Raw genomic sequence first — 12,069 nt, 5'->3', positions numbered from 1 at the left:
CTCATGAAAATATCACAAAGGAAAATAAAAAACTTAAAAACATGCTTATAAAATTCTATCTTGGAATATTATGTTACTTTTGATTTAAGGGTGACATTTTTTCTTCCTAAGAATAGACAGAAATAAAAATGTCAAATATCTCTTGAACTGCTCTTTTTAGGGCAAACCCTCGAAACTTCAATTTTGATAATGTGGGCAACGCCATGCTGGCTCTGTTCGAGGTGCTGTCACTGAAGGGCTGGGTGGAGGTGAGAGACGTCATCATACACAGAGTAGGACCGGTAAGTTACTTTTATTAAGACACTAAACTGTATACTGAACTGATTGATCATGACTGCACTCTTTAGGACCTTTGATTGTGTCTTAAAACAGATTCATGGCATCTACATCCACGTCTTTGTGTTTTTGGGCTGTATGATCGGACTTACTCTCTTTGTTGGTGTTGTCATAGCCAACTTTAATGAAAATAAGGTATGGCAGTTTTCTTACTGTTATCTGATGAGTAGCTACAGTAGGTTTGTTGACTGATCCACGATCAGGTGTGTTGGATGTGTTTGTTTAGGGCACTGCACTTTTGACTGTGGATCAGAGGAGATGGGAAGATCTGAAAAGTCGACTGAAGATTGCTCAACCCCTCCACCTGCCCCCACGTCCAGGTAACTGCTCACTTGAGGTCTATACAAATAAAATGTCAATTCGTGCACCACCATAATGTTGCTCTGTTGTAGTTTGCGCACCATCATGTCTTTGTTTCTCTTGCTACTTTTATATTCTCAATGTAATATTTTAATTACGTTGAAGTATAAACTACATAAGTTTTTTGATTCAGTCATAATACTCATATTTTCATTGTCAAAGACATCTAAAGATAATTGAAGCTTCTTATTTAAAAAACTCCAAAATGGTCAAACAGCCACAAAGCGACATGTTGGTGGTGCACAGATAAACGTCACCAGAGCAGCGAGTGTATTATTCGACAGCAGCCTCTCAGTCTCTTTCTTTCTCTCTTATTTCCTCTCCCTCCCTCCATCCATCTTCCACTCTTCCTCTCCCGGCTAATGAGCCATCCATGCTTTGCATGTGTTTCCTGAAGCATTTAATCAGCTCTCCTCTGCTGTAGTAGAGAACAAACTAAATTTAAGCTTTCAGCGGTGGGTACACCCCCAAGGCAATCACACACTTGATAATAACCACTCCACTTTTGAGTCAGAAGTTATAGCTGCCTGTAGTATGAATGACTTTGGGCTCCGTGGGCACCTCGGAGCCAAAGAGAGAAGAGTGATTCTCTCTGCGTCTCCCATAGATTGACTGACTGATTGATTTGGCAGTCGCAGGCTCTGCGGTGACGGCGCTGGCTCGTTATGTTTTTATGTTAGACTGCCGTTGGCTCGCCTGGAAACAGACACTTCAAAGACATGTTTCATAACAGCAGGAAAGAATAAACACAATTATCATAGTAGGCAATTATCCAGGAATATTTTATATGGCAATTAGACACAAAATAAGTATGCATATTTGATTGATACGTTTTGAACCAAACTCCAAAGGCTGCAATGGACAGATTTTTGGTACTTTTCTATTCTTATCCAGTCATTAAGTACATCTGAGTTGTTCAATTATCATTTTATCCAATAGGAAAACATGCAGCAGTTCTTTGTAAATTACAATAGAATTGTGCATCTATGCTGCCTTTGTAAACAATGAGCTGAACCAATGGCTTTTCGCTATCAGCATGGAAGCAGTACTCTTCCTCCGGTACTGATAACTGAAATCTAATTTTGTTCAAACAAAGCAAAATGCATTTTGTGGGCCACACTGCAAGTTACGCAACCTTTCTAATTAAATTTTCCCTCAAAGAGCGATCAAATTTGAATAATGGTTTACTTTCTTTTTTCTTCTTCTACCACTATCAAGCATAATTAACATCCATATATTCAACCAGGCAGAGCAGTCTCAAAATTACTACAATTACTACTACTAGTATTTACCTATTTATTTATTTCTGTACTTATTTATTTAGTTAGTTAGTTGGCCAGGAGAGGTGTGCTAAAAAATGTTCTAAGCAATTTATGATTTTTGAGTAGCCGATGAAACATCAAAACGTCTTCCAGCAAAAGTGTTAGTGTTAAAAGTAAAGCCACTGAAAATGCAGTCATTCAAATAAAGCTTAAATAAAATATAATTATTATATGAAAAACTAAAACTTAAAAAAAAAAAATAGAAATGTTGCCTCTGCAACTAACTGAAATAAGTTAAATTATTAAAGATTAATAAATAATGAAATTTAAAAAAGTAATAAAAATGATGAAAGCCCATAACCAAATGGCTAAAACTTCAAATTAAATACTTAAAATATAAAGTACTGATAAAGAATATAATAGTAAAATAACATTGCGGCAATAATGTTCAGTGCATGCCATATAAGAACTAAAATGAGAAATAGCTATAGAAAGCTGTGGACGGCAGTAGGCGGAGCTTCCTTTGTGCTTCCTGCCAGGTAGTCTGCCTCGTGGAATAACAAAAATCAATACCTTAGTCAGCACTCGGCAGAGTAACCACATCAATTCCAACTCCATTGAAACCAGCTTCAAACAATCGGTCTGCGCTTTGTGGCTGTTGAAATGAACTTGTGATTACGGATTATGATGAATGCCACTCAGACCGCGTGACCTTTAGCTAAAAGACAGCAAAACGATGATGTAGCGGATCTCTAAGCAATGCCAAGGGTAAAGCTCTTACCGAGTGCACTGAATGAACAGTTGAGATGATTTTCTCTCAGCGAGTCTTTTAATTGATGATAAAGGAGAGCGTAGAGATTATTGTGAAGGTCAAGGAATTTTAACCAGGTCTTTGTTTTATAACCACAGCACCGGATCATTCAGAAAAGAACTAATTTTCTGTTCTTTCAAAACTGAAATTCCTTCTCTTCCATTTGCAGAAAACGGCGGATTCCGTGCAAAAATGTATGACATTACCCAACATCCTTTTTTCAAGCGCGGTATTGCAGTGCTGGTGTTAGCACAGTCTGTCCTCCTGTCTGTTAAGGTGAGGAGGGTTACAGCAAAAACATTTTGGCTTTATTTCTGCACTAAAATGATCATTTAATTTTTGTGTATTTGTTACAGTGGGATGAACTTCACCCGGTTACTTTTCCTTTGGCCACAATGTCTGTGGTTTTCACATTCATTTTTGTTCTGGAGGTAAAGCTGTTACAGTATATATTTCCAATTCTGCTTGCTTTTCTTTCATGAGTCAGCCCAAGCGAGATTTCTTTCCAGCCACAAAAAAAGTTTTAAAATTCACCAGAGGCCTCACAGTTCATGAGGTCTTTCGTAAGTATTGTACGGTCATGACATAATTAAATTTGCTCTGCCGCAGGTGACTATGAAGCTGATAGCTATGTCACCAGCTGGATACTGGCAGAGCAGGAGAAACAGATATGACCTACTCGTCACTTCCCTTGGAGTCATATGGATCATTTTGCACTTTGCTTTACAGGTACATACTAAAATGTCATGCATTTTCAAAGGCTTTTGTACCTTTTTAGCTTAATTATTTCAATGTTTTATAGCACAAAGCCAACACACCTTATATATATATATATATATATATATATATATATATATATATATATAATGATCTGAAACAACAGCTTAAATTTTGGGGTATTCAGATAAATTAAAACAAACGCACCTGCTGTATAAGGACCAAAAAAAAAAAATAATTCAATTTGGAGCGCGTTTTTTTTTTCTCAAGTTTTACGGTAGTCTGATGAATGTCATTTTATTTTAAACTTTATTAAACATGGTAAAAATCTACCAATTTTAATTTTTTGTGAAACTCAACTATTTCCAGTAATTATTTTTGAAAAATAGAACATAACAGAACTTTTGTTTTAAGGCACTTACATTTATGAATATAAAGTTTCTGTAAAATAAAATTATTTCAACAAAAACTGAATCTGTACGTCATCAATTATTATACCAAAGTTTATGTAATTTCTAGTGAACCCCCGATACCAAATTAAATACAATTTCCAGACCAAAAGGCACTCCTGTTCGAACAGTAAAAAAACTAATGATCTGTTGTTTAAATGTCAGATTCACAAAAGGTACAGTTGTTATCATTTAAAAGTAATATACTGTAGTTTACATTTTTGTTTTTTTTTAATTGTTTTGTTAATTTAAATGTGTTTTATACTGTAAATAATCAAATTTCTTTTTCTTTAGAATGCTTACACATACATGATGGGCACATGTGTGATAGTATTCAGGTTTTTCACCATATGTGGGAAGCATGTAAGTATGCATAATATTTACATAAAATATGTGAAATAACATGAGAATTACAGTGCATTTTCCTCCACGACTGAGCTGTCTTGTATTTACAGGTGACGTTAAAGATGCTTCTGCTAACTGTGGTCGTCAGCATGTACAAGAGTTTCTTTATTATCGTGGGCATGTTCTTGTTGTTGCTGTGCTACGCTTTCGCCGGTGTCGTCCTCTTCGGCACCGTCAAATACGGCGAGAACATTAACAGGTAAGCCGTCTTGTGACACATGGAAGCAGTGTCAGATTTGTAACACACTTACTACTACCCACGGCGCTGATGTAATTGGTGTTGTCTAAACGTTTTGCTCGAATGCCCTACTTGCATTTGAGAGAATCAATTTTCAGGTACAGCTGACAGCATGAGAGGAAGTGGCTCTGCGTGAGCTGTTACTTTTTCCTCTCTCGCCAACAGGCACGCAAACTTCTCCACTGCGGGGAAAGCCATCACTGTACTGTTTCGAATAGTCACAGGTGAAGACTGGAATAAGATCATGCATGACTGCATGGTAAGAAATTGGATGGCAGCCCCGTTTTGCCCACAAGCAAGCTTGCTCGCTGTGAAAATCATTTAAAAAAAACAGTAAACAATTCAGTTTAAATGAATCAGATACAATTGCAAATATAAGTGTAGAGCATCTGGTTTCATTCGACTTGCTTCTGAATGATTTCTGTTAACAACAACACATCAGCTGCGAGCCCCATGTGTTGATAATGTTTGTTTATCGGTCTCGTTCCCCAGGTGCAGCCGCCATTCTGCACTCCGGACAAACAACGCTACTGGGAAACGGACTGCGGCAACTATGCTGGCGCCCTCATTTACTTTTGCTCCTTCTATGTCATCATCGCTTACATCATGCTCAACCTGCTCGTAGGTAAGCACCTCTTTCCCCTGACTGCCGACACAATATCCTGTTCCATCTCCTAGGGTGGCATCTAATATCCTCCTGCTTTAGACGCTTGCCAAACTAGCTCATAAAATACAATATCCCTGCCCATTCTTCTTCCTGACGTCCTTCCATGTTTATTATCTCTATTTTTGCCAGAACAGAGTGGTTCCCTCTCGTAGCTCAGCACTGGTCACTGCTGAATATGAATGAGGCTTTGAATCACTTTGGGTCAAAGCTATTCCTCTTGGTTTATGAACTGTATACAGGTCCTTTTCAAAAAATTAGCATATTGTGATAAAGTTCATTATTTTCTGTAATGTACTGATAAACATTAGACTTTCATATATTTTAGATTCATTACAACACAACTGAAGTAGTTCAAGCCTTTTATTGTTTTAATATTGATGATTTTGGCATACAGCTCATGAAAACCCAAAATTCCTATCTCAAAAAATTAGCATATCATGAAAAGGTTCTCTAAACGAGCTATTAACCTAATCATCTGAATCAACTAATTAACTCTAAACACCTGCAAAAGATTCCTGAGGCTTTTAAAAACTCCCAGCCTGGTTCATTACTCAAAACCGCAATCATGGGTAAGACTGCCGACCTGACTGCTGTCCAGAAGGCCATCATTGACACCCTCAAGCAAGAGGGTAAGACACAGAAAGAAATTTCTGAACGAATAGGCTGTTCCCAGAGTGCTGTATCAAGGCACCTCAGTGGGAAGTCTGTGGGAAGGAAAAAGTGTGGCAGAAAACGCAGCACAACGAGAAGAGGTGACCGGACCCTGAGGAAGATTGTGGAGAAGGACCGATTCCAGACCTTGGGGGACCTGCGGAAGCAGTGGACTGAGTCTGGAGTAGAAACATCCAGAGCCACCGTGTACAGGCGTGTGCAGGAAATGGGCTACAGGTGCCGCATTCCCCAGGTCAAGCCACTTTTAAACCAGAAACAGAGGCAGAAGCACCTGACCTGGGCTACAGAGAAGCAGCACTGGACTGTTGCTCAGTGGTCCAAAGTACTTTTTTCGGATGAAAGCAAATTTTGCATGTCATTCGGAAATCAAGGTGCCAGAGTCTGGAGGAAGACTGGGGAGAGGGAAATGCCAAAATGCCTGAAGTCCAGTGTCAAGTACCCACAGTCAGTGATGCTGGTGTTGGTCCACTGTGTTTTATCAAGGGCAGGGTCAATGCAGCTAGCTATCAGGAGATTTTGGAGCACTTCATGCTTCCATCTGCTGAAAAGCTTTATGGAGATGAAGATTTCATTTTTCAGCACGACCTGGCACCTGCTCACAGTGCCAAAACCACTGGTAAATGGTTTACTGACCATGGTATTACTGTGCTCAATTGGCCTGCCAACTCTCCTGACCTGAACCCCATAGAGAATCTGTGGGATATTGTGAAGAGAAAGTTGAGAGACGCAAGACCCAACACTCTGGATGAGCTTAAGGCCGCTATCGAAGCATCCTGGGCCTCCATAACACCTCAGCAGTGCCACAGGCTGATTGCCTCCATGCCACGCCGCATTGAAGCAGTCATTTCTGCAAAAGGATTCCCGACCAAGTATTGAGTGCATAACTGAACATAATTATTTGAAGGTTGACTTTTTTTGTATTAAAAACACTTTTCTTTTATTGGTCGGATGAAATATGCTAATTTTTTGAGATAGGAATTTTGCGTTTTCATGAGCTTTATATTAAAACAATAAAATATTAAAACAATAAAAGGCTTGAACTACTTCAGTTGTGTTGTAATGAATCTAAAATATATGAAAGTCTAATGTTTATCAGTACATTACAGAAAATAATGAACTTTATCACAATATGCAAATTTTTTTAAAAGAACCTGTAGATGTTCACACTTTCTAGTCATCAGCATATGTTGTGGTGTGCTGGTGTCCCCAACAGGCTGCTCAATTAGCAAGTTGGGTTGTGCACCAATCAGAATTGATTTGAGAATGCCTTGTTCCAATTATAATTGATGTACCAAACAGGATGCAGTATTTATTGCAGTAGAAGTCTTTGGGGTTTATATGCCTTATAGAATGAATGATCGATAGCATGGATACGTTAAATTGATCAGATGTGACAGTAAAGACTTTGATCATTTTACAAAAATATTTGTATTTCAAATGCATGCTGTTCTTTTGAGCTTTCTATTCATCAAAGAAATACTGAAAAAATGTACCACGGTTTCCACAAAAATATTAAGCAGCACAACAGTTTTCACCGTTGATTATAAGAAATGTTCCTTGGGCATCAAATCAGCGTATTAGAATGATTTCTGTATCTGAAGACTGGAGTAATGGCTGCTGAAAAATCAGCTTTGCCATTACATTTAAAATATACTCAAATAGAAAACATTATTTAAAATTTTAATAATATTTCACAATGTATTTTACTGTTTCACTATTTTTGATTAAATAAATGCAAGCTTGATGTGCATATGAGACTTTCTTTAAAAAAAATATTTGATACCTTACCAGCCTCAATGGTAACACTTTCATGGCTAATATGATCCACAAGCTAGGCCAACGTCATACCTGCACCAGTGTTATTTTAGTATCATTGAGATACTATTAGATATTAATATAGATATTGAGAATATTTTGAATTTTGAGATTTTATTCATATTTTCTGCTTTTATGTAAATTTTTCTTAATTTATTACTAGGATATTAGTATAACTTAGTTGTTTTTAAATATGTATTTATAGTTTTTATTCATTTTTATTTAATTTTAGTTATTTTAATACATCAAGTTAATCTAAATGAAAGTGAGAAATGTTGCCTTGGAAACTATAATAAAATAAGGTTTGTGTTTATTATTTATTACTTTTTTATTTCAGCTAACATTTATTTTATTTCAAGTTACAACATTTTTTCTTTCTTTTTTTTTAATGGTTTCTGTAACAACCCTGACATGCACTAATTAATGTAGTTTCAACCAGCATAATCTTGATAGCCCTAGCTGGTCTTTTTCAGTAGGGTTAGGCTCACAACACTCTCTACAGCACACCATGAGTGTGTAACTCACACACCACTCAATTTTATGCTCTGAAATGTGTCATTGAGTGTGTTAGCTGGTTGCATTCCCAGATTTGCCACAAGAGCTGCTATAGTGGGCATTAGCATTAACCGTCAACATTTTATAGCCTGACAATTTAAAAGAGGCATTCGAAGGTAACTCTGTTGCCCCCTTGAGGTATATTATAACAACAGCAATGCAAGAAGGCATGTCAAGTATGTACCAAGCATTTGCACACTTGTTTAGAGTCTGTTTTCAGTCACTTACTTGTGTTCTGAGAAACTAGCTGAAAGCTATCCCAACCATTATCACTTTATTTCCCCCTCAGCCATCATTGTGGAAAATTTCTCTTTGTTCTACTCCACCGAGGAGGACCAGTTGCTAAGCTACAACGACCTGCGTCACTTCCAGATCATTTGGAACATGGTGGATGACAAGCGGGAGGTGAGGAGGAGGGGACGTGCCTGTGATCAGCAGCTGTCAGTGGGCATGATTTTAAGTTAATTCCCACATGTGCTCTCCGCACCGGCTCTGAAGCCGCAAATGAATGAATCGCATGCATCGACATTCTCACCTCCAGAGTAATCGGAGGTTATTACTGCCTGTCACAGATAGCGAGAGGTGTTGAGTTGTCATCTTCATTAGGTGGAAACAGTCTTATTGAGAGCAGCAGAGAGAAGTGCGTGTAGATTTGACCTCCTCCCGTAGGATTAGTAATATCTGCTCGTGTATATTTGAGTTAAATGAGGCACATTTTCTGACCTTAATGAATCAACCAGCAGTGCTGGGATCAGCTAGAAACACTTGAGGCCATAAGACTGTAACAGCTGAGCACTGGAAGGACTTTGCCCCCAATTAGACACATGAGCTCTGCTCAATGCCTGCTAGCCTTCTAAGACAGCACAAACCTCACAAAGCTGATTTAGAACACTCTACATAGGCAATAACAACTTTTCACTAGAGTTTCCATTTGGCTGAAAACCAAAACTGTAAACCACCTGTTCTCAGGTGTTAATTTACACCAATCAGTAATAGTAAAATAGTTAAGTTCTTTGGCAACAAACTGTCTAGTAGGCAGCTCAATAGCTACAGTGGTAGTCTGAGAATTTTCTTAAATAGCCCTTTGTCCTTTATATACCTGTATTTATTTAAGTTTTTTCAAAACAGGGAGTGATTCCGACCTCTCGGGTGAAGTTTCTGCTCCGTCTGCTGAGAGGACGTCTGGAAGTTGACCTGGACAAAGACAAGCTTCTCTTCAAGCACATGTGTTATGAGATGGAGCGTCTGCACAACGGAGGAGATGTCACCTTCCATGATGTACTGAGGTTAGAAAGGGCCATTAGTATTCATTATAGCTCACAAACAAAAGGAATCATATCACAACAAATAAAAATGTCCTATTTTGATATAGTTACTATCAAAACTCAAATTTTCTCCTGTCTAAAAAGAACAAACCCTGAAAGGGCCAATCTATCGCTAGTGTTCATAGTGGCCACTAAGCTTGTTCAGCAGCTTGTAGGAAGTCATTGATGGTGTATGTTTCAGCATGCTGTCGTACCGCTCAGTTGATATCCGGAAGAGTCTTCAGCTGGAGGAGCTGTTGGCGCGAGAGCAGCTTGAATACACTATAGAGGAGGAGGTGGCCAAACAAACCATCCGTATGTGGTTAAAGAAGTGCCTCAAACGCATACGAGCCGTGAGTTCACACAAACACACTCCTGACACTTCACTGATATTTACCCCAAAGCATTAAAAACAGATCAGCTGTATGGCAGTGACTATATTCACACTATATCTCAACATGGCCCAAATCTGATTTCACTTTAACATGGGGAAATAAATCCATATTGTACTTTTTTTTTTTTTTTTTGGCTGTGGGTCTTGAACAGTCAGGTGAGAATTTATGCAATATGTATGTCAGTCTAACTTGACAATGTGACATCAACTTCCTGTCTGAGTGAGTTTTTTATTTTTTATTTTTCTGCAGCTGTAAATATCTCCAAAGACTGAATATCTATACCAAGACAGTTTATTCATAATACTCCAAATTGGAGAAATTGCTTTGCACATTATGATGGAATAACAATATTTATTGAAAAGCTCATCTTAAATAAGTTATTTAAATGTGAGGTGGGAAAGTATTTTCTGAGATTTTGCTATTCCCCATTCACAGAGATAGGAATTGGTGCCCGAAATAGCTGCCTGGAGGCATTGCTTAAACAGGCGCTGAGTGAACTGACTTTCCTTGAAAGGAACTTTGCTATCTCTTCTCACAAAGAAATCTGATTTGAGCAGGAAATCACAATTAGGCGCTTTCAGCTTGCCAAAGTCAAAGCTATAACCTCACACAGATCCACTTATAGGATCACTGATATAACTGCTGATATTCAGTTGAGATGCTTTTATTGTCATTGTTCAATAGAATTAGTGCCATATCAGCAGTGGCACCGGGATAGAAGCTGATATTAGACATGCAGGATGAGCCGAATGAAAACACTGACACCACCTTCCTCCTCCAGAAGCAGCAGCAGTCATGTAGCATCATTCTCAGTCTGAGAGAGAGCCAACAGCAGGATCTCCGACGCCTGCTCAACCCTCCCAGCATTGAGACCACCGTCCCCAGCGAGGAAACCAACGCCCATAACCAAAACAATCCTACTCAGCCAGAGGTAAACCAACCAGTGTCTGTTCTTCAGAGACTCTGTGTGTCTCTGAGTCTTCATTCTAATGAAATGATTTGAAATGATTGACCCAGCAGAACAGCGGCCTTCAGACCTTACTGAGCCCCACCCTGTCCGACCGCAGCGGATATCGCCAGGACTCCGCCGACCGACCCCAGAGGAAGCTGGGGCAGTGGCGACTTCCTGCAGGTCAACACCAAACACTCGCACTATTAAACATGCTCTTACATTTACAAAAGTATTGCTGTTATCCAAAGCGACTTACAAATGAGGTATATAGCAACATAAGTCATGCTAAGTGTTGCTAAAGGATGTTAGCATGATAATTATACTATGTTTCTTTGAACGGGTTTGGAAAAGAACAAAGACTTGTTTATTGTTTGTTTTTCCACATATTTAGTATTCTGCACATTGACTTGTTTGCGTGGATGGTTATCCCGTGACTCATATCGCAGTCTTGTGTTTGTCCTGCAGGGCGCACGAGTGTGAAGTCCATGGTGTGTAAGATGAACCCTGTGAGTGACGAGGCCTCCTCGGGGTCAGAAGTCAAGAAGTGGTGGACTCGCCAGCTGACAGTGGAAAGTGACGAAAGCGGCGATGACCTCATTGATATCTGAAGCAAAACGGCGTGCTAATTTTTTCAAATTTTTCTCTTAAGAAAGGATCATTCTGCTAAATCTTTTGTATTGGCTTCTTATAAGCCATGATCCTCTGTAAGCTTTACATAGGTGAGTCTACGCTGCTTAAAGCATCGCCTGCACCCGTTCAAGCCTCTTTTTGCTTATTCAGAGAAATTAATGTTAAAGTTAATGCTCACTCTACTGTGGTGAAAAATTTTCAGTGAGCATTGTTTTGTCAATAAGAAATATCTTTGATGAAAGAGCAGCTGTAAAGTGTCCTCAGGAAGTTTATGTAATATAAGAGAGTCTAATAATCTTAAATCTAGATGTAATGGTTAGGGACTTCACATGCTTTGTGACGCACCTAACCAAAGCCATAGCATTCTCCTTGTTTGTCTTCGTGCCACCATCATTTGTCTTCATTACATGGGTGTGTTTGTAAGATCCACAATGATCTTGTGTTGCAAAACTGTGGGCTTACACTTTTTAAAAATGCAACTACTTGCTTACATTATGGCAA

General features: G+C 38.7%; 1 protein-coding gene across 1 annotated transcript in view; it reads left to right on the top strand.

Moving 5' to 3' along the window:
- Positions 1–11,546, top strand: part of nalcn (sodium leak channel, non-selective) — a gene marked incomplete at both ends in the record, with an annotated part of 87,284 nt that extends 75,738 nt beyond the window's left edge. The window contains 16 exons of the mRNA XM_079426954.1: positions 161–281; positions 373–471; positions 563–656; positions 2,939–3,045; positions 3,126–3,200; positions 3,379–3,498; positions 4,230–4,298; positions 4,391–4,539; positions 4,744–4,837; positions 5,071–5,203; positions 8,577–8,692; positions 9,416–9,573; positions 9,794–9,944; positions 10,768–10,917; positions 11,007–11,118; positions 11,404–11,546. Coding sequence (XP_079283080.1) covers positions 161–281; positions 373–471; positions 563–656; positions 2,939–3,045; positions 3,126–3,200; positions 3,379–3,498; positions 4,230–4,298; positions 4,391–4,539; positions 4,744–4,837; positions 5,071–5,203; positions 8,577–8,692; positions 9,416–9,573; positions 9,794–9,944; positions 10,768–10,917; positions 11,007–11,118; positions 11,404–11,546 — 1,891 coding nt within the window. The remainder of the gene's footprint in view (positions 1–160; positions 282–372; positions 472–562; positions 657–2,938; positions 3,046–3,125; positions 3,201–3,378; positions 3,499–4,229; positions 4,299–4,390; positions 4,540–4,743; positions 4,838–5,070; positions 5,204–8,576; positions 8,693–9,415; positions 9,574–9,793; positions 9,945–10,767; positions 10,918–11,006; positions 11,119–11,403) is intronic.
- Between the last annotated feature and the right edge of the window lie 523 nt (positions 11,547–12,069).

Source organism: Barbus barbus (genome assembly GCF_936440315.1).
Source record: "Barbus barbus genome assembly, chromosome: 10".
In the NCBI taxonomy this organism is placed as follows: domain Eukaryota; kingdom Metazoa; phylum Chordata; class Actinopteri; order Cypriniformes; family Cyprinidae; genus Barbus; species Barbus barbus.
Note: the sequence above shows the minus strand (reverse complement) of the source record. Positions and strands in the feature narration are given on the sequence as shown.